The sequence below is a fragment of the Lutjanus erythropterus genome, chromosome 10, assembly GCF_056507025.1.
Source record: "Lutjanus erythropterus isolate fLutEry1 chromosome 10, fLutEry1.hap2, whole genome shotgun sequence".
Classification (NCBI taxonomy): Eukaryota; Metazoa; Chordata; class Actinopteri; order Lutjaniformes; family Lutjanidae; genus Lutjanus; species Lutjanus erythropterus.
Genome location: NC_139326.1, coordinates 3,994,387 through 4,017,128, shown reverse-complemented (window position 1 = coordinate 4,017,128; position 22,742 = coordinate 3,994,387). Strand labels below are relative to the sequence as shown.

At 39.1% G+C, this 22,742-nt stretch overlaps 2 protein-coding genes across 2 annotated transcripts in view; one reads left to right on the top strand and one right to left on the bottom strand.

The window, feature by feature from the left end:
- The window catches only part of rimbp2b (RIMS binding protein 2b), a 137,041-nt gene extending 127,855 nt beyond the window's left edge, over positions 1-9,186 (top strand). The window contains exons 27-31 of the mRNA XM_084727907.1: positions 285-388; positions 1,846-1,872; positions 2,406-2,477; positions 3,371-3,505; positions 6,852-9,186. Coding sequence (XP_084584033.1) covers positions 285-388; positions 1,846-1,872; positions 2,406-2,477; positions 3,371-3,505; positions 6,852-7,049 — 536 coding nt within the window. The 3' untranslated portion in view covers positions 7,050-9,186. The remainder of the gene's footprint in view (positions 1-284; positions 389-1,845; positions 1,873-2,405; positions 2,478-3,370; positions 3,506-6,851) is intronic.
- Positions 9,187-9,222: 36 nt separating this feature from the next.
- On the bottom strand, positions 9,223-22,228 carry LOC146319838 (piwi-like protein 1). The gene is made up of 21 exons (XM_084727908.1): positions 22,180-22,228; positions 21,739-21,817; positions 19,868-19,970; positions 18,966-19,094; positions 18,637-18,851; positions 18,038-18,159; positions 17,766-17,846; positions 16,590-16,787; positions 16,323-16,431; positions 15,904-16,030; positions 15,457-15,574; positions 14,658-14,772; positions 14,368-14,555; positions 13,780-13,852; positions 13,418-13,618; positions 12,223-12,326; positions 11,388-11,458; positions 11,131-11,284; positions 10,238-10,363; positions 9,993-10,140; positions 9,223-9,690 (listed from the first exon to the last, which is right to left on the bottom strand). Exons 2-21 carry the CDS (start codon positions 21,805-21,807, stop codon positions 9,574-9,576), a joined length of 2,568 nt encoding a protein of 855 aa, XP_084584034.1. The 5' UTR covers positions 21,808-21,817; positions 22,180-22,228; the 3' UTR covers positions 9,223-9,573.
- Positions 22,229-22,742: the final 514 nt, after the last annotated feature.

Sequence of the window (22,742 nt, the reverse complement as noted above, 5' to 3'; positions counted from 1 at the left end):
CTGTGCCCAGCGAGATGCGCTTCTGCTCTCTGCTTTACTGCTTTGTTCACTTCTCACCATCCTTACTCATCTGTGAAGTGCTTTGAGCTAATTCCCACTATATTTGCTGTCACTAACATCCTTGCATCTACCTTGCAAGCCAGACGATGAGATTGCAAAGATTGAACTATCATGTTGATGTCTTTCATGTATCATCACTGGTCATCACATCCTTCAGGAAAGTCCTTACATTATTCCCACTGATCAGTCTTTTATCTGTCTGTTATAACTTGTCTTCTCCGTAGAGAGGAACAGACGAAGTGGCCGTCAGCATCCGATGTCAACACGGAGGATGGTGGCTCTGTACGACTACGACCCTCGAGAGAGCTCCCCTAACGTAGATGTAGAGGTACTCTCCTCCTGTAGCTGCCACTTTTCACTTTGTCTTGACCATTCTCTGTCACCACCATCATGTTGACAAAATCAGAAAAGCTCAAAGCACAAACTGTTTAGAAATGAAGATATTGTTTGTGTTTTTGTCAGAATTTATTTTGGGAAACAAGCCTATTCACTATGTTGCAGAGTTAAATCACTTGATACCACTTTCATTTCTGTCTGTTGAATATGAAGCTGCAGGCAGAGTGCAGTTATCTTAGCTTAGCAGGGGGTAACTGTTAGTCTAGTTCTGTCTGAAAATCTGGTTAACAGCACCCTTAAAGCCCTGTACAAAAACCAGAGGGTAAAAACAAGTTGGACCTTTAAGGGTTTACAGATGGAGCCAATCCAGCTGCTGTTTTCAGGTACTTCCTGTCCTCAGGTACTTCCTGTCCTACATGCTAAGCATAGCTAATCAGACGCTGCTGCATTTTAGTAGTCATCAACTACTCTCAAAAGGGAGGTGATTAATTGCAGGAGATATATAATATACCCATATATCTCAGATACAACCAGTAAAGGGTAAACTAATGTGACGGCAATTTTCTTATCTAACTCGCCACGAGTGATATTTTTCATTCAGCCAGTATTTAGTCTGGCACATGAACCCTGTTTTTATACTTGAGTTTTTATATGAGGCGTAAAGTGTTAATTAGTGATCTTTAGCGGTGCTGGTGGGCAGAGTTTGTGACCTTCAGACGAGGGTTGAGCCGCCATGATTCATCGCGACGATGGCATCGTCCATCATCGACCACTGACGCCTCCTCAACGACCGCACCATCGTGATTTAAAAGCCAAATGTGGGCAAAATCTTGTTACTGGAAGTGCAAAAAAAAAATAATTAGCACCCATAAATTATGAATAAGTGTCAGCCAGAGAGCATATATGTAATATACTGAAGGAAAAACAGCTTATTTAATCACCATTTACTGCCCAGTGAAAGTTTTAATTTAGGTAAAAATTATTTGAAAATTATTCTGAAAATATCAAAGTGGTAGCTTCATATTTATTTATTTTTTTAGCCTTTATTGGACAGAACAGCTGTAGAGACACAGGAAAGCAGGGAGAGAAAAACGGAGAAGATGCACAGTAAAGGGCCCAGGGTTGAACTGGGGCTGCTACTGTGGACTCAAGCTATATCCTCACCAACACTAAAGTTTAATGTCAGCTTCAGTACGTAGTTTGCACTCGCTACCCGGTGAGCTAACAGAGCTTCATATTTAACAGACAGATATAAAAGTGGTATTGATCGTCTCATCTACTTCTTGGCAAGATGATGTTGAATTATTCTTTTAAGTGCGATTCCAGGCGATATGTGCAAAGGGTTGAGGTTGTTAGAAGATTGAATTACTTTCCCGTGCTGTTTTTTTTTTTTGCCCCTCCCCCCGTTCACTTACTCTCACCTTTCTATTGGCACTGCCACCGACACAGTATGAGGGCAACAGACTGAACGAGGAGGTGAGTGAGGGTGAGGAGGGTACAGTACTGTCTGCTCTGTGTGTGTTTCCTCCCCCGTTTGTTGGAGTGCAAACGAGGAGGTGGTGGGCTTCAGATGACGGGCCGCGGCCCTCTGTACCCTGGTGGTCATGAACACTGTACAGCCCCTCATGCATTGCCTGAGCCAGCATCTCCCCTCCTCGGTTTGGTCTTCTGTGTCGACCTGTCTCCTACATACTGTACATGCGCTCTGTTTGGTTTGTGTGTTCTCGAGAGTCCCGTAGGAGAGATGTGCCCAGTGTGTTGCAGTCCTGTCTTCAAAGTTCCAACGTTTGATGCATTTACAGTTGCAACAGTCTGTCTGCCGAGACTGAATTGACACTCGTGTTTAAGATGCATCACATTGATTTGGAGAAGGAAGCACAGCATTTCAAACTCATCAAACCCCAGTAGATTTGATGTGATGGAAAGTCTTCGGCACACTTAAACTGCTGTCAACGACATGTAAAGTACAACAGCTCAAATGTTTCTCAAGGCTCTTTCTTCTCTGACAGGCTGAGCTGACTTTCTGTGCCGGTGACGTCATCACAGTTTTTGGTGAAATCGATGAAGACGGCTTTTACTATGTGAGTACTAAACTTTTTTTTCTGACTGCAAACTTCTTCACAGAGTAGTGAAGTGGGAAGATTCCTCTCAGGCATCCAAGGTCCTGGAAGTAAAAAAAAAAAAGAAACATATATAAATATATACAAAATTTTAGTTCCAGAACTTGGACATGAATATCTTCCTGTTGTATTATCAGTACAAAAAATGAGCAAATGCTTTTAAGAGAGAATGTTTCTTTGATTAAAAAAAAAGACACAGGTACAAACTTGTCCTCATAAAAAAGGAGGAGAAGACGACTGCTACAGAAATGAGTCTTTAAAGTCAGAAATGAGTTAGCATTTTGCACCTGAAATAAGGTCTGCTTAGAGGGATAGCGCAGTTTTTTTTTTTTAAGTTGGGTTGTATGAGGTATTTATCCATATTCACTACACTATCTGCAGAGGATGACAGTCGAAATGTCCCCAGATTGGAGAAGCAGCAGGAGCACTGGTGAAGGAAACTAAGAAATGTCCTGCTGTGGACAGGGTCAGCAGCAAAAAATATTTTAGACACCCAAAAGAATAAAAAAAAACAAACAAAAAAAAACACAGCTTTACCTTGATGTCAGACAAGCTTTTCTAACTGGAAACTGAAGTTAATAACTAACTAACAGATTAGGTAAAATTACTGTTTTTGCTAAAGGACACTTTGAGCACCACAAGCAGAGGACCATTTAGTCACATTATATAAGAGAGGAGCCAGATATCCCTACAACCAATCTCTCCAAAACTCTGCACCTCACACTAAAACTGTCCAGATGGATAAACAGCACTACACGCCTGAGGAAAAATACATATCACTGATTTTAAGGTGAACTTTTTCTTTAAAGTTGAACACAGCAGAGCGTGTCTCACTGTCCTTGTGTCCCCCGCAGGGCGAGCTCAATGGACACAAGGGACTAGTTCCTTCCAACTTTCTAGAAGAAGTGCCTGATGATGTAGAGGTTTTTCTCACTGACTCACCATCTCGTTACGCCCAGGACACTCCAGCACGGATAAAGACCAAAAGGGTACATGCTCCTTCGCAGTACTAGCCCTCTGTCATCCATTTACTCTTTTTCAGTTCCCTCTATCTCCTTTAGTTTCGTGTCTGTGCGTGTGTGTGTCTCATTGAAGTACAATGGGATTTCTGACTTTGGAGCATTAAACACTGTAAATAAATAAATAGATGTCTAAGATCTATGAAAAAATAAAACTTTAAGACTAATACTTGACAGAGGTACTTTTATTTTTCATGTTTACTGCTGTGAACAGGGGGGAAGTTCTGCATTGTATAATACATGGATATATTGTATTCATAAAGCATTCTCAATGAGAGTAAAACAGAGGGAGGGGATGAAGCTCCTGTGACTTTTTACTTGTTCTGTCATGTCTTGAAAAACAACAGCAGTTAACACTTTTTGCACATGCATATTTAGCATTCTAACAGATGCTTTATGAATATATTCTGTGTTTGATCTCAAATAATTTCTAATAGAGTAAATAGTTTTGTTGTACTGAAAGATGAACTATGTAGTCTGTAGCTCAGCATGTTCTAATAGTCCAGATGCATGAATTCTTGAACATTTTATATAAAGAAGATTAAGTCTAGTGTAGTAGAACTTTTGTATCTGCTCCTGAACGCCTTGTTTTGTATATTGCTTTCTTGTAAAGTAGCACGCAAAAGGTCACTTAGCCTATGTTGCCATCAGAGAATAATTTCAGAAGTAATTATTTATTAAATGTAAATATGTGATGTTATTTTTGTGTTTAACAAATAATGCAATTGTTGAAATATTAATAGGTGTCATCAGATATTTCTTTCCTTGTGTTCTGATTTACCATTGTCATAGTGCAAACTATTGAAATGCCATCACCATATTTTTTTATTTCTTTTCCTCACCCGCTTGGCAAAACAGAAGAAGAGTGTTCATTTCACACCTTAAAGGCTCTGTTTCCGTCACGTAAGTGAGCAACTGAGGATACCAAGATTACGCTCCCTTCGTCTAATGCAGATGACATGGGTACCCTTAGTTTCTGGTATGCAACATGTATACTTTATATGACATTCCTGTAGTGCTGCTGTTTTAGGAATCTTCTTTGTTTCACCAAAACACTGTCTGTTGGTAGGAGGTAGTCACCCTAGCCAATGCATTAGACAAGAAGTATGGTATCTTCAGTTGTTTCTCTGAGTGTTGTACATGACAATGTCCGTCTCCTGCAATAAGTCTCCTGCTGTAATTCATGGTAAGCTAAAAGGCCATAGTTGTACAATTGCCCTCAATTATCAATAAGTTCAGTTCAAATGAATGGTACTAACATTTAGTGCAGTGTGACATGCTGCGCCCTAGAAATAAATCCAGAAAATGCACCAATTCTATGCAAAAACCCAAAGAAAAGCATAAAACCTTTTTTTAAAACAACGTTCATTTGGTTTCACAGTTCTAATGCAAGTTGGCTTTTTGCTCGAGCCAAATTTGGAAACCTTTTTCTTGTATGCAAAGAATAACAAATACATTTATGAAATGTAAAAACACTCCATTTTGATCAAATCAGTGATCATTTTGGTTTTCAAATCAGGGCTAATTTTGTGAACCAAGATGAACCATCAATTCGATTGCCAACTAACAGTTTCTGATTTAAAGTGAGACTATGCAACATTTGCTGAACGGCTGTCACTACCAATCACAGTTATCACTACACTGCTTTTTAGCTTTTAATTAAAACTTGGGCGTGGCCATTCTAAGCGGTCTGTTAGCATGGTGCCAGGAAGTGCTGCTTGTGGCATTGTTGAGAACGGCTCATATGATTGACTTGTCACTGAACACTGCACTCTCTTGGGTCTTCAGCAATACACTCACCAAGTGTGACGTCGATCAGATGAAAGGCTCTCGAGAGATTATCCTTTCTTAATACTTAGATTATGCTTCTATGCCATCCATTGGCCAAATGGCCCCAAATTTGTTGTGGTTATCAGATATCATATAAACACCCAGTGTGGTTGCAATAGCACAAAATGTTAAGGAGATATGACATTTTTTGTAATATACACCCTGCCCACAACATTGAGCAAACTTTAAGGGCCAAAGGACAAGGTTTCAAAATTTGTAGGCTGAGTAGCAAAAAACAGACAAAATTGCATACAGTCGATGGATATGGATAGATCCAGAGGACAGAAAATGCTAAAATGTTGGTTTGAGACTTGCTGTTAGAAAGTTGAGAGGCCAAAATGTAAAGTTTGTTGTTTAAGCGCCCCCATCTGGCCAAATTGTACCAAATCCCACAAATTCTTCAGCAATACACCAGCCAAGTGTGAAATTAATTGGATGAACAGTTGTTAAGAAAATCGAAAAGTGGTCAATGTCGTAAAAATCAAGCACTCAGTAATGTGCATAATATTCACACAGTCTGCTAACATTAGCAACCAAAAACTACCATTTATATCAGACCAAGTAAGGGCTGTATTACACTCCAAAACATGGACACCTATTAGTTTTGTTTACACTACTTTCTGGAGTCCACTTGGAGGATGAAGTTTACGTCACACTGACCCTTGTGCAGGTGGAAAGTATAATACAGGCTTAAGGCTGGAGCAGTAAAGCCCTGAAATAGTATTGACTTGAGCAAGGGTGCATTTAATTTCGGAATAATTTAACTTGTCATTTGTAAGTGGAAAAATGTCCTCTCAAAAGTTGCATAGTGTCGCTTTAAATTCAGTTTAATAAAATACCAAATGCAGCAGAATGATGTTGATAGTTTACGTATTCTGGTGTTAAAATTATACTCAAACATACTGTATATATATTAAACTATAGCCTTGTATAAATGGAATCTTTAACCATCTGTCTTCCCAAAGTGCAATTTAAAAGGAGCCTTTTAGCTCATGATTACAGAAAAGGAATAGTGACAGTAGTTTCTCTGTAACCCAGTTGTATCAGTAAATATCTATATATATATATTTATGAGGGGAAGGAAAGTGAATGTGATAAATATGTCCCACTTGTCCCAAAATGCAAATGTATCTGTTTAATGTGAGAGAAACTGCCCTGCCTTTGATATTCATTGTTGGGAAATGTTGTCACCTTTACATTGATGTGGAAGTTAGTCAATGTCATGCTCAAATTCTGTGTTGTTGTAGCGTATTCATAGCAGCTTGATAAAAAAGAAAAAGAAAAAACTGTTTCTACCTGACAGAGGGGGAGGGAGAGGAGGTGGGTGGGGTGAGTGCACAGGACAACATCCAGCCAGGGAGGTAGACTTCAGACCCTGCTGAGACAGAAAAGACTTTTAAAAGAGAAGCAGGGGAGTAGTGACTGAGGTGTGAGAGACGGCTGGCTTTTTAACACCCTCAACTGTCCCTTACGGGTCTCCCATTAGGTTCCATTGGACAAATCGGGTCCGCCCAGAAGAGCAGCCTCTCCCACAGTGCGTCCACACGTCCCTGGCTCTGGCCCTGCCACCGTGGGGCCCGGCAGTCCCATCAGGGCCCCACTGGACATGTACTCCTCCAAAAAGAAAAAGGGACTGCTCTCCAAAGGGAAGAAACTATTGCAAAGACTTGGCGCTGTAAAATAATTTCTTGGAGAGTGTCATCCACTTTCTTGTAGTGTTTAAAAAAAAAAAAAGAAAAATCAAAATATAACACAGTGGACAGGTGGCATTTGTGAGCTTAGCAAATGCTTTATTCTTGTACATCTGTTGTATACTAGAATATTTGTATTTTGTTAACAGTATCAACTACATATTTTCAATAACACATTTCATATTATGGACCCGAGACCTCCTGGTGTCGGCCGATGTAGTATTGAGTATCTTACCTCCAAGAAGTCAAAAGCTGGTGAAGTTGTTGCTGTAGACAGAGACAGAGCCTGGGGCATTCTCCATTTTGCACTCGGTCGAGTCTGATAATGCACTACGTCATTACGAGTCCGACCAGTGTCTCTGTGTACAGAAATCAGAATGTCATTCACAAAACACAGAGGGTTTAGTTAAAGAAAACAAACTTGGGAGTCCATTTTGAATCTGAAGATAAAGATGGACTTGGAGGGGCCTCCACTTGAAAACAGCCAGTCGCATAAATTGTACGAGAGGTTTGCATGCTTTACTTCAGCACATTCCCTCCTGATCCCCTTGAGAGTGCATGCAATCATGTGATGGGCTCAGTATGGAACCTGGAGCATGCAGTACTTTAAATACAGCGTGGCTGACTTACTGTGACAAATCAGCAGAATTAACTCCCACTCTTTCTGCCGTTTCCCACCCCACAAACATGTCAGACACCTACAAAACAAGCACATACTGTACCTACGACAGGGTCTCTGCAGTAAAATCAGCCTGAATGGAAATGCCTAGTAGATCCAACCTCCATGTATTTGCCTTATAATCGCACAATGGTTAGTACTTTGTCCAGTAGAGCGTGCAGTTCCATGCCTACTCTTCGTTTTTTGTTCTCACTTCATGAAACAGTTTGCAGATGTTAATCCTGACTTGTGATGTGCAGGGTATTGTGTGACTGTCGTGATCTCCATAGGACCAGAGCTTACATGAAACCGTCCAAGACTCCTGTGTTGACCTGTCCATCATCCATAGTTGAGCCCAAAAATGACTCCTTAGAAAAAAAGAATGAAAAAGATCAAAAGGGCAAAAATTCTCGAAGTAAATGAAGGCACTTTATTTTTATTTCACTGTTTTTGATGCCACACTGATGCACATCTGATTTAAAACTATGACTACTCTACAAACAATACTACACGAACAGATTAAAAAACAAATAGAAGTAGTTTATGTGTGATATAGCATCAGCAAATGAAGTCCTGTTATTGTACTGCGTTTGATTCATAACATGCAACACTTTTGGGCTTCACTAGAAGACTAAAGGTTTGACTGTTTTCACAGTAGTTACCGGTGAGACACAAGGCTACCTCTACGCTGCCCCCTCTACCCGTCTAACCCAAAATCTATTAGATCTGAAATATGTTTATTCAAGCCAATCTGTCATCGATGCCTGTTCAGTGTGTCCCGAGTCATGTTGGTGCAGGATACAAGTACTGTATATCAATATCTATATATCTACACCTTAATGTAGAGTAGTGAATGTATGATGAATTGAAAGCCAATGTATTTTCAAAGCTGCCCAAAAGGATTGTGCAGATGTCCGTCTTTGTGCGTGAAATGAAACAGTCCACCTTTATTTCCTCACACCACCTGTTTTCTGTTCTCCATCTCATCCTCATGTATTTCAAAAAGCTAAGCCTATTTTTTCTACACACAAGAGTTGAACTGAAACTGCCAAAAAAGAATGTATGCAAAACATTCTGTAATACTTTCTGTACAATTCTCGGCCAACAGCCATGTTAACCTACGGTAAACCGATGTACATCTTTTTCCTATTTCTGGACCATGTCGTCAGACATTTGCTTCTATTCATTTTGAGTGACTGTTGCTCTTTTTGTACTTTGTCCATTTGTAAAATTGTTTTTAAATGTTTATACTTGATTTTCAAACTGCCTTTTTTGTACATTTAACTTTATAATCAAACAGTGCAAGCTTTCCCCATGGTGTCTTGAAGACCATATTGTTTTAAAAGTCTGCAATTGTGTGCTAGCTTTATGATAAGAATTATCAGCCTATATTGATGGTTACAAATTATTGTGTGGGTGTGCATGTGCAATCTTTTCTAAAAAAAAATCTAAATAAATTTGATATTTTGTAATGTTTGCATGTGTAATTTGACTCAAAACACCAGAGATTACATGCTAATACAAACATGTTTATTAGAACACAAACATTTTTACTCTAACACAACATAAACGGTGCATATTCATCATTTTAGCATGTATGCACTCGCTTTTGACTTCGGTATTATATATTAACATCTAATGCAAAGACTTGAAGTGACAATTCAAACTTCTTAATTCTATGCACAGGACTGTCTCGTTCAATCTGATGCTACAAACATAAATTCTTCATTGCATCGTCAAAACTTAAGTTGCTTATATTCATTTAAACTAAAGAGAACTTTTCTTTTCTAACAAAGACAGAGACGCATTTCTTCACAACTCAAGAGGCAGAAGCGAGCACATGGCTCATATTTTTATCCTTACAGGTAGAAGAGCATGTCGTCCAGTTGCATATTGGGCTCCTTGTGGAGGCTCTCACCCACAAGGAAAGCCAACTTGTGGGCGTACTGGCAGGGAGCGGGCACTCGGACGATCCCCTGAAGCACAAACAGAGAAAATAAATTCCATAATCAGTCTCCTTGGTTAAAGTGCAATAAAAATATTTACCTCCAAGAATCAATCATTTTAAATAATAAGAATCTATATATTAGATGAAAACTGTGATGATCTTTATAACCATAGTTGTGCAGCCCTACACTCCAGTACTGAAAAACGTGCAGTGCAGTGATGAGGTTAAAAGTTTGACTCAAAATTTCTCCAGATGTGGAGAAACTGTATGAGCTTGGACGTCCAGAATGAAACAAACTTTTTAAACACAGTGATTTCAAAGCCAGCCTACCTGCCAGTTGTAGTACATGTGGCAGAGTTTGTAGGTGAGTCGCTGCATGTGATCAGGCTTCAGTCCACTGGTGTCGTAGACAACGTTGTAGTGGGTTGGGGCGACGCATCCAAAGCGGACAGCCTGGCTCACAACGTAGAAGTCATACCTGGAAAACAAGAGTTACAGCAGTTAACCACCACTACTTTTAAATCAGTAAATTAAAAGATGCAGGAACAGCTGAAGAAGAAAAGAACCAAACGTACCACTCTGGACGGGTGATCTCTGAATCAATGACGGTGCCAGGGGGAGGGTTGGACACCTTGCCGCTGATGAGGGCCAAGATCCTGGCACTGATGCGCTTCTTCACCACCACCACACTCAGCTTGGGCCTACAGCAAGCAGATTGACAAGTTCCATCAAAAACTGGAAATTTACAGGCAAATTAATTGCCTCGAGACTTCGTTTAAATCTGGACAACTATACTAACCGCAATAAAACCATTGAGCGTAAAAAGCCAATGCTTTATCAATAAATCTGACTAACAAGCACAAACTTGTAAACATGTAAAGAGAGAGATGTTAATCTGCTCTGGCCAGTCTGTGTTTTACACAAGCACAGCACATTAGCTCAGCAAACTGAAACGAGCTGAAACCAAAGTTGTCTGGATGTCGTCTAAATGTTTAACTTAGTTAGTCAGGTATGTTAAAATTAATCAAACGGTTGTAAACTTGCTGCTGGATGAGACAAAGAGCCCCTCCTCTCTCTGCAGGCAGTCATCAGCATCACAAGGAGGGGGACAGAGGACAGGATAAATATGACTGACTGATGTCAGTCTTCATTATTTCTAAACATCGATCAGTAGTTTTGATGTCAGGAATATGATGCTATTGTAAATCTTACCGTTGATCCTCTAGTTACTGTTATAAAAATACTCAATTCTGGTTCTCTTCTGAATATATTAACTTTATCATTCAATAATTTTTAAATAATTTTTTTAAAAATAAAACAACAACTTATATTTAAGATATTTCAAGACCTAAAATTCAGATTACTGGATTTCAGACCTTATAAGGACCCACAGAAACCTCGGTACTAAGTGCAGAAGTTTTCTGAGAGGGACTTTTAAAGCTGAAAACTTTAGACATGAAAAACTCACACATAGTTCTGCCCCATGGACGCGATGGTGTCGATGATCTGGGAAATCTCATAGTTGACCACGCTGTGCAGCTGTCCGTCTCCCACGCCGTCTCGGTACACAATGATGCGAGAAGGCAGGCACTGGTTGATCTTCAGATAGTCCCTCAGGGCAGCTGGAAAAAAAAGTTATGACAGTTATGTGGACATTGTTGACAGAGGATCAATATGTATGTTAAAACAGAAAAGAAGTTTAACAAATTAAGGAAAGCAACTTGCCACTCAAGGCCATCTTCAGTCCGTCCATGATTTCCTGACCTTTGTGCTGCAGCACACACTTCGAGAACCACCTTGGCAAAGAAATGGCGAACATCATACATCTTATCGTTTGTACTATAGCACTAAATCAAAGACTTTGAGTCGATCAAAACAACTTCTGTAAAGACCAGTGCACACGTCAAACACAAATCAATTCACACTCAGGCCTTTTTCCACTGGCACTTTTGGCCACGCTGAGCCGAACGGTACAGTTGCATTTCTATTAAAACTTTCAGCGTGCCGAGCCGCACCCAAGTGGACCTACTCTGGAGTTGGGCCAAAGCCAGCCCAACCTGCCCCCAAACGGGCTGCAGTGACATCTCACCAGCTGCGGCCAACCAATGATGAGCCTTCTGCACCCCCCCCGTTCCTCTGTGTGTTTGGGCTTAAAAGGTATCTGCTTTATTTTACTGTTTCATATTTGCTTTCAGCTGTGTCAGAGTCATGTCTGTTACTCCTGATGAAACTCCTGATGTACTGCTTCATAATAAAAGTGTTTAAACTAAACAAGAGGGGACTTTTATTGTGAAGAATTTAAGTAAACAGCATGTTTATACCAGAGACGTATGTGAACGGTTCATCCACAGCTTTAAAGCCACTCAACTTGTCTTCAGTTAAAGACACAACTTAAAGTGGGTAGGCCTGTTGTAATGGAAATGCAAACCCCTGCCATGCTGGGTTGATGTGCCGAATCCAACCAAGTCGAGCCAGGCCAGCTCTGTGTATGAAAAAGCGCCAACTGTAGACCAAGCTACCGCATCACTCACAGATGCCCATCTCCGTCATAGAAACTAACCTGGTCATGCCCTGGTTGAGGCTGGCCACCAAGGCTCCAATGGACCTTTTCCCGGAAGTAGTGTCATGGTAACAGTCGATGCCCACAATCATCAGATGTTTGAGCTGCACAAACAGGTGGGTCAAGTTAGCAGTGCAGTGTCATGTTCCTGTCACAAACAGCATTCATCAGTTTTACCATTTTTGGAAACTTCCTTGTTTTTACTAGGGACACACCGATACCACTTTTTCTCACTGTCTACATTATATATTTCAATAGGAATAATTCCACAACATTGTTATGGATTTGCAAAGTTAAGTTTACTGTTAAATACTATATGTGTATACGTATAATTTAAACACTAGTTAAAGACCCATAAATGATAATGAATAATTTGTGTATGCGAATTGTTTCTTCGTGTCCCCCTTGCCTGAACATGAATTAGTTCCTACCTGTCATTATTTATGAGGGACAGGTATGAGTGCAACAGTAACCTGAGAGACTGAAGTTGGGTGCACTGAGCTGTAATGGTATTTTGGCAAAGATTAACGGGGGAATAAAGGAGAATATACCAAAAGCAGTTACAGTGGTTATAGACTTGCGGCAGTGCTGTTTTTTTGTTGTTTTTTTTCCTGTGTCTTCTGATTAATTAGCTGAGGCATTAAACTACTTTACCCCTCGCAGGACTTAGTAGACAGCAGCTGACGTCTACAGGCGGACTCTGAGTCTGTTTCAGTTTTACATGGATTGTTAAATAGGGCTGCAACTAATGATGATTTTAAATGATTAATCCAATGTTTGGGTTTTTTTGCTTAATGTAATCATTTTAGCCTACTTCATAAAACAGACAAAAGGATGTGTAAAGCATAAATGCTTCTTCAATAATGTGTTTACAATCATACAATATCCATCAATTATAGTACTGAAGCTATTTAAAAAAAAATCCTTGACCCCCATGACCCCAGTTCACCTCAGTCTTTGTCCTGACAAAACCATACACTGTTCAGTGATCAGTACTGTTTGCAGGTTACAAAAAAAAAAAATATATATATATATATATATATATTTTGTATGCTAGGACTTTTTTCATTCTCTATCTGCTCCAAAACATTTGACAGTTTAATTAACTCAAGAACTGCTCAACTTGATTTCCCACAACACACCCTAACTTTTAATTCCTTTACTGTACAAATCAATTAGTGTGCATGTGACTTACTGGGATTTCCACACTCCAGAGCTCTCCTCCCATCTTGCAGACTATCTGTAGTATGATCTTGGTAGCTACAGTCATGAGTGTCTGAGGTTTGCTGATAGTACGGGCAACCACACACTGGCTGGGAACGGCGCAGTCCAGACAGAGGTACTTCTTGACGGTGTCATACTTATCTTTCCTGTTGCTGGGGATGACCACCAACACCTAACAAACAGAAAAGACTGGAAGGTCTTACACATACTCAACATGTAAACAGGGCTTCAATGTGAACATTTAACTTCAGTGGCTCACAAGAAATGTCACAGCACAGAGCAGCAGTGACATTTCTACAGTGACCCGTCACCTCCATGTTTGTGTGCACCAACCATATCTGTTTGAGGTCCAACATTGTGCCGCAGGGCTCTGAGGAGAGCCTCCTGATGATCCTCATACTCAATCCTGAATAAAATCACAGCGTACAGTAATAAAATTAAATAACCAGTCAAGGTGGGCAATTTAACCATCAACATAACCATAATTTACTTCAGTTAATGAAAAGGTCACAAAGGTTACTAAATCCTGAAAGATATTCTTCCATTAACAAATTCAAAATTTGAAAGATATTAACATATTTTAAGTAAGGAAGTAAAAAAAAGGTTATACATTTATAAACTCAGTTGCTAAAACTACTGTGGTCCAATAACAATCCTTGCAATAAATTCTCCCTACATGAAGGTTATAATGCTCAGTTAAACTGTTTTACAAGTGTTAGTTCAACTGTCATAGAGGACTAAATTATAAAATATTCACATTTGAGAAGCTAAAATTTTGTCTTTAAAAATAACTCAAAACGATTAAACAGTTATCAAAATAGCTGCCAATTTAGGAGTTGTTACATTTTTTTAATCACTGAAATTTGGGTGGTGTAGAATCTTTGTTTTTGACTGAAGGATTGTTTTTATGACATAACTCACATGACTGGTCTCCTTATGCGGACCTCAAGTGGCGCTGCGACTTTCTGGAGGGTCATCATGAGGGAGTGGGCTTCGTTGCCATTGCGACGGGTGTAAAATACGAGCCAGTTGTTCAGTGCTGGTGCGCTGGTCAGAGGCAACCCACGCATCTCTCTGGACCAGTCAGCTGTCATGGGGTTGTAGTCAAACTAGGTGACACAAATTATATTAATCTCTCAATTAAAATAATATAAATAAATCAAATCAATTAATTCAAAAAAGCAAACTATGTAACCACAAGCATTTTATACCGATCTTGGTCCCTGGAAAATCCTCTCCCGTGGGAGGACTCTGCCAGTCAGCTCTAGGAGGCTCTCATCAAAGCTGAGTCCCCATTTATCCAACTCTGCCTGCGCGTCAGCATTCCTATGAAATAATTTTTAGGATTTAAATCAAAGCCTTGGATTATACTGCCTGAAGAGGTTGACAGGAAAAAGTTGTTATTTTAACTTCTGTGCATATGAACAGAGTTAATGACAACATCTAGGAAAAACAACGTATCCACGAATTGACAAAAAAAAAAAAAAAAAAATAGATAACAGTATTTAAACAATGTTTAAATGTAATGTTTACAACTTCACTGTCAAAGATGAACTAATAAAGAGTAATAAGGATTTTAAAGACCTTACAATCACATCTATGCTGTACTGATTAGACATTCTGCAGGCTCCCCATGAATTTCTATAATGTCTAGACTCCCTCACTTACATTATCTGAGATCTCGCCACAATAGACAGTTAATGTAAATGTGGGATTGCAGTATTTCTGAAAAAGAAACTACACAGCACACAGATCAAATGGACCGGTTGCACAACAGACATTTTGACTTGTCAGAGCAGGAAAAACAAAGGAGGACTTGACAGTATTTACAGCTCAGTTCCATTAAGTTAAACAGTGAACCAGCATTCACAATAGAAGGACATCCACTAAGTAAAATGCAAAAATCATTTACACACCTGAGTTTTCTGGTATGATGTGTCAAAAAGTCTCCTGTGCAACTGGTCCATTCCACGTACTGATTAACTTTGTAAAAAACTGTTTGTCACCTACGTCTGTATACTTGAGATGAATCTGTTGAGGCGGTCCTGTCTCTGCTCTGGGGAAAGTCTGGTGTGGTTGTGCAAGTCCTTCATGACATTGAAGTCTCCTCGCATCTTGTCAGTCAAGCCTGTCAAAGAGAACAAGTTTTCATTTAGACTTGGACAAATTTCATTGGTCATGGTTTATCATCAATGACATCCAAAAAGACAAAAAGGTTTTGCTGCAATTCACTGCAGGATCCAGATAGATAGTTTTGGGAAGGCAGTGAAAAAGTTATTTTCAAGCCCAAATTTCCTCAGTCACCATCATCTTTTGTCAATGTTAACATTTCTTCTGTCATCCTAAATGACATGAATGATGTTGTTTCTGACATAAAGTACCATACTCTCCGTTAGGGGAATTATGACTTTTCTTTAAGTCTGAATGAAGTCACATGCTGGAGAATAAGAAGGTAACCTGTGAGGTAGCACAGCTCAGGGACGAGCATGGCCGGACCAGGAGGAGGACGTCCACTAGGACCCAACTTCTTCACATGGCTGACCAGCAGCGCCTGGTTGTCATCAGTGACTTCCTGGCCGTATTGCTTAGAATAAAAAGTATTAACAAGACCACAAATAAGGTTAATATTTATGTCTATAATTACGTGTTCTTATTACATTTAGCCTAAATATTCCTAAAGAATTCACCTGAAATGTTAAGGAGGGGGAATAATTTCATTACTAAGACCTCTAAAACAATTCCCACCCCCTGCTCAATCCTAATACTGGATATGCCAATACAAAGTTTATACATTTATTCTATGTGTGAGTCACTCAGGTTGATGTCAGTTATGCACACAGTACAAGTATTGGTCAAACTGGGACAATGACACCTACATCCTTGAAATATTTCTTGAAGGAGATGTCCTCATCTCCCCTCTTGAAGGTGTTGATGGGAGAGTGATCCCATGCAATATCATCAATCCTGTAGGTTCTGTTGTTGTACCTACAACATTGAGATGTAACAAGAGCACAGGTATCAGGTAAAGTTCCATAAAGGTACTTAGAAACTGAACTGACAAACATCACTTCCAAGCCCAGAATTACAAATATAAAAGACTTCTGTATATTAATCTAAGAATGTGTATGAAATGCTGATCCTACTTGGTGAGTACTACGAGTCCAACGAGCTCCTTTGTACAGATCTCAGCAAAACGATGTTGTCCACATTGCTGCCTCAAGTTGTACATAAAGTCAAGGACTGTCTCACTACGCAGCACCTTGTGGCTCACGTCAGTACACAGCATGATGGCCGTCTCATACCGCAAGATGGTGGTGGCGTAGCCTGGCCAGATGGTCAGTCTACGATAGACAGGTGCAATTTTTCATTTAAAACCTAACAATTTTAAATCAGTTCCCATCACAAAAAAATTGAATTTAAACATGTCTGTTGGGACAATAATGTTTTAACCACTGGAAAAACTCTTTAAAAAAGAAAATTACTCAAAGGTCATTCTTTTCATCATATATTGTGAAACAAACCATCAAGTTTCACAGACCATTTCTTACACAGTATTTCATTGCGGCCACAACTCATGACTATTTAAATCAATCAATTATTCTGTCCAGTATTTTCTCAATTAAGTGATTGGTCCATAAACTGTGAAAAATGTTGATCATCATTTCCTAGAGCAAAAGGAGATGTCCCAAAGATATTCAGTTTACTGTCATAAACGACTAAAGAAACTGGAAAATATTCACTTTTAAGAAACTGAAATGGCCATTTTTTAAAATTAAAATTGACTAAAAAACTATTATCACAACAGTTGCCAATTAATTTAATAGTTGATTAATAATCAATGAATCACTGCAGCTCTAGTAAACATTTATAGAACAAGGAGAAAAGTTAATTAAAAGAACAGAAATCCACAAAAAACATAAAACAATCAAACAACAACAAAAAAAAGAAAAAAACACTAACTGTACTTAGTCCCAGTTCTAAAAATGTTTGCAAATACTTTTTCACTTTTAGGACCAGGTTGGGAAAAAACGTGAACAAACTGTGCCCTTTCTGAACTGTGAATACATTCAATGCTGAGTGTACATCGAACAGAATAGTGTAATAAGCTGAGAAAACATTTTTTTAAAAATTGTGTCCATTCAAAATATTTTGTCCTCTTGTGTTAATATAAACAGACTGTTGTAATTACCTTTCCTGTTTGAGAAGAAGCTTACTGTGCAGTCATGGAGGATCACATTTTCAAAATACATTTTAGAACTCTTAATACATACATGACAGAACTGTATAAAAAAAATCAACAGTGAGACAAATGAATATACCTTTGGTGTGGGATGTCAAGTGGATCTCTGGGGTTGTAGTAGTTGCGTCCGATCTGCTGCAAATTGAGAATTCTCAAGATCCTGTAGAGATCCAAAATGATGTAGTGAACTGTATCCATATGCAAGTCTGTTATCAGTAATGATCTATTTCTATTTGAACATCAAACACGTTTTATGTTTCAGTTCAGTCTCAGTTAATTTGGTTGATGCACAACATATTTTTGCCACTTGCTTACTTATTTCTAAAGAGACATGACATCTGGAAAATCTACCTTTTCAAAATGATGTTGTAAACCTGAAGGCACACTGGAGATGTGGGAGGCATCTCATTGGTCAGGGTGACCGTTATCACAACTTTCTCTCCACTTCTCGTCTCGCTGTAGAGCACAGTCTCCTAAACACAAGGTTACACATTGCAGCACAAGAAAGGAAACCAACATTTGTCTATGTCACTTTCACTCCCACTGAAGTTACAACTGAACCTTCAAATCAAAGCGCAGTTAATAGTCTCGTAAAGAAAAGGGGGCAGGCTGAGCAAAATAAATATCTTAGCAACTTCAGGAAGGAATTACTTGCATCACATGTCCACTCTGACAATGTGATAATCTGTGATTTGAAAGGTACACAGGAACTGGCTGTATGGGCAATGATTTTAGCTTTGCTAGTGACAGCATGGGAACTCCAATAAGGGAAATCTCAACCTTAAGATCAGAGTTCATTCTGATCTTGTTGAGTCCAAGCAACTCTGGGGACTTGTGGACTCAAATGGTCACAAAACATTACTAACTGCCCAACAGTGAGATTAGTCATGATGTTTAAATGTGTGTCTTCATCTTGTTAGTTATTCTAAATGTTTGATTTAGTAGATTACCTTGCTGTGCAGTCTGTGGGTCAGAAAGAGCACAGCTCCATCAAAGCACCGCGCTGAGCCAAGTAGTTCCTCATGCTGGAAGAGGAGGGCAGATCTCAGACGACGAGACTCCATCGACGGCGCGTAGTCCACATGATACTGATAGAGAACCCACCGCGGGCGAGACAGGATGCGAAAGTAGTTCGCAATCAACTGAATGGGAGAACCACTCGTTCCTGAGGAAGTATACACACAGTTTTAGACGGAGCCATCTCTAATCCTCTCCACCAATTACAAAATGTACATTTGCTGAATGTGTTGGTATACATCAATTTCAAATAATAACAGACCAGTTTTTGAGTCCTTCACGTGCACCATAGCCTGCCTGGTGTTAATCCCTGCATCGTGAATATCACGGCGACGTCCACCTCTTTCGGCCACCTTAACCTGCTTAAAGCCTGCTGAAATCTGCATAACATCTAACAGAAACAAATAAGGCAGTCAGGGCCAGTTTGTGTCTTTGATCAGACTTAAAAACAGACTAATCTGTATGAAAGCTAGAGTAGTTTGCAGACTTCACAGTCCAAAAGTCATTTCACCAAGTTTTATATTGAAACCCTCAGTGATTTGAAATGGCATCAGGTCCCATGTGATGTCAATGTTTTCACTGATGGAAAACAAACCCACGTTGCTGTGTCTGCTGTTGAATGCCGTGCCTGCATCTGGGAGATTGTTACTTACTTTGGTTAATGCTGGGCAATGTTTGCTGTGAGTACCCAAACAGTTATGATAATTAAAATCTGAAACTGTAAAACATTTGTAATTTTATCTTAATACACTGCATGAGAGAAAGAGTAGTTTGCAGACTTTAAAGTCCTGATTACTCCAAACTGGAAAACTGTAATCATAATTGCACCACTCCATGGTTTTCATCAAGAACATTTTTTTCACTGGTGAAAATGAGTCAATGACAAAATAAAGTCATTTATGATGACAAAAACTGTGACAGATTTTGTCAACGAAACAAACAAGATGAGTGCGTTAGAGATTAGGGATGTTCCTGGCAACTAATTTAAAATTGAGCACAATTCATTAAGTGATAATGTTAAATGGTGTCTGAAAAAATACTGTATTAAGTACCACTTGAAGCCGTTAATCACAATCTACAGATTTAGTCCACTAAAAGCAGACTTAAACAATCCAGACTGACTATAATATGACTGATATATCATCACTCTGTGTTTGACTCTACCTTCTTCAGTAAAGGGTCCTGGAGCACCTTTCTGCCTCCCTCTACCAACCAGCTGTCCCTCTTTGGGTAGAGGAGCCGGTGGTTCAGGCTCTTGGGCCTGGCTCTTCAAGAAAGAAAAAACGCGGGAATACATTCAAACATTTTCAGCATCTTGCCAATCATTACACATATTATCAAGGGCACTATTCAAACTGAGCTGCCTATGTCAAAACTTAAAATCTGAAGGGTCAACTATTCTTACTTTTTATTGTAATAGTGACATCAGAATTGGTTACATCAGAGCTATGGAATATTTAATTATTAGGGGTGTAACGATTCACTCACGCGTCCGATGCATCGGACTTTAATGTCTTAGATACAAGTGCATCGGTTCAGACAGCCCTGCATTGGTAAAAAGCTGAACATGAATCAGAAACAAATCGATGCAGCATTAGTGTATCGATACATCTCATTAGGATACGCATACATTTAATTTTGGCATCTGGGAGCTGCCACTGTTAACTTTCCTCCATCTTCTCTCCCCCGCTGTCTCTGCCTGCACCGCTCTCGCTGGACTCCTGCTGCCGCGCTCACAAAACAAGCGCTCCCTCCTCCCTCTCCTGTGTCTCCTCTTCATTTACTTAAAACACACGGCGCTGAAAACAGTGACACACGTGACACTGTACCAAGTCGCACCACCAAACTTTCATAACGCTTAAGTGTAGGTTTTATAAGAAAGATGAGAAACGCTGCTGCAGATCATTTATGCAAAACGTGTCGGACAGTAGAGAGCAGAGACACGAGACTGACTCACAGAGACGTCATGTCAATGTGAGAGCAGGTAACACTTCACTGTTCCACCACACTGATCAAAACCACTGCACTCTTCATAGGAAACAGAGCAGCACATTATCTTACTGCAAAAGTACTGATATTTTAAATAGTTTAAAATTTTCTCATTTATCTCATCTCATTTATACATGAGACTCATAATAAGATATAAACACCACTGTAATGTCTCCTTCTCTCTGTCTCTACTGTTACTATATTTAGTGAAACTATCAGCACTCTACAAATGTAGCATTAGCTGAATCAAAATGTAAAGACTAACACATTGCATTGTCTTGTATTGCATCGTATTGTATTGTGACAGAGCTGAATCGTATCGAACCGAATCGTTGGCCTCTTATCATTGAACATGTATCGAGATACGTATCGAATCGTCTCAGTCAGTGAGATACACACCCCTATTAATTATCCATATTTGCTCACAATATCTGAGATTTTCTTAGGAGTGCATACACTTCAGGTTATATGAAAATCTTAAATGGCATGAGGTGCAGGTAATTATAACTTAGGATACTGGCTGCTGGTAAAAAATCCACATGGTGCACACATACCATATACCAAGATTGAGTCCATTCAGTAAAATAAACATGGCTTACCTAACTAAACAGTATTTATTCTTTCTTGGTTTGTGGCCCCTCCATTTTGTGGCCCACTACACATTTACATTACTGTCTTTTCCTGTGTGCAAGATGTCTTGTTATCCATTACATTTGTACACTTTTGCTTTGGGCTGTAAGAAACACAATTTAGTTCCAATATACTCTGTATGTAGAAATAAACAACAACTAAAACTACAGAAGTGAAATGGAACATGCATCAGTTGTTTCACTAATAGTAAAACAAAAACATCAGATATAACAGCGAAAGACAGAGATATAGAGATAGAGATACATTAAATAGAGTGAGATTTTGAATACAGCGCTTTCATTTGTAGAGGAGTATTTACAGTGTGTCATTAGTTCTTTCACTTATGTAAAGGGTCTGCATACTTCTTCCACTGAATAAAATACCTACAGGATGTTACAGCAAGTTACTGTTCTTACCGCTCCAGGTGCTTTGCTCAATTCAGAAGGAGCCCTGCCTCTGGCACGAGATCGTGCCCGACCTTTCATTTTCGGACAGCTATTATAAAACAAACAAACAAACAAACAAAAAAACAAAAAAAAAAAAAACACATTTTACACAATATTAATAGCAATGAACTAAAGTAAAAGAAAAATCTGCTAACTATGATAGCTAAATTTTAAGTGTTACGCAAGTGCAGTCGATTAAACTTGATGTTGACTAAGTTACCCTTGTTAAGAGTGATCTGCGAGCTAGCCTAATTAGCTAGCCAAATTTAAGCTAACTAGTTTACAGATATGATGGCTACGACAAGGCTGACTGGCATTATTTCAATTAAGTCTAAGCTTGGTGAAGAAACCAGATTTACTCTTGAAATGTCAATGTAAACATATGTTACATCGATTTTAAGACACACTTACTTGAAGGAAAACTTTTTGTGACTCACTCTTCCATGAAAACTCCAAATGAGTTGAGTTCACGGTCAGGAGGAGGAGGGGGATTTCTAGCGCCAATTTAGTTATAGGCCTCTTCACTGAGCAAATTAATACGCTTATTTTATTTTATTTTTTACTTTTATCCAACACTTTTTCAGTTTATATAAGGCATCATTATCTATTGTTAGTGTATTTATTTAAAATTCATCTAATAAAGATGTTTTTGAAAGAGGTGCTGGAAGTTTATCAGAAAAGCCCCTGAACTACTTTTTCGAGCGCAGTGATATGTTTAATCTAGTGCTGCTGTGTCATTTCTTTTGAACAGTGCGATCTCAATTTTAACCACTAGATGGCAGCAAAGTCCCTGCAGTAAAAATACAAACTCAGACTGTCTGAGTTACGAACACCAACTTCACTGACTCTCCGATGAGTATCAGGGCTCTGATACACGTTATTAGCGTTTATCATATTACTTTCATTACTTTTCAGTACTGCTTGTATTTCCTTCAATATTATTACCAATACTACTTTTTTATTTTAGTTTATTT

Coding starts and splice junctions, on each gene's coding strand:
- LOC146319838 (XM_084727908.1), bottom strand. CDS start 21,807: ATGAAAGGTCGGGCACGATCTCGTGCCAGAGGCAGGGCTCCTTCTGAA. Junction 17,847..18,037: donor TACAACATCATTTTGAAAAG/GTAGATTTTCCA, acceptor GGATCTCTACAG/GATCTTGAGAATTCTCAATT. Junction 14,556..14,657: donor TTTTCCAGGGACCAAGATCG/GTATAAAATGCT, acceptor TGTGTCACCTAG/TTTGACTACAACCCCATGAC.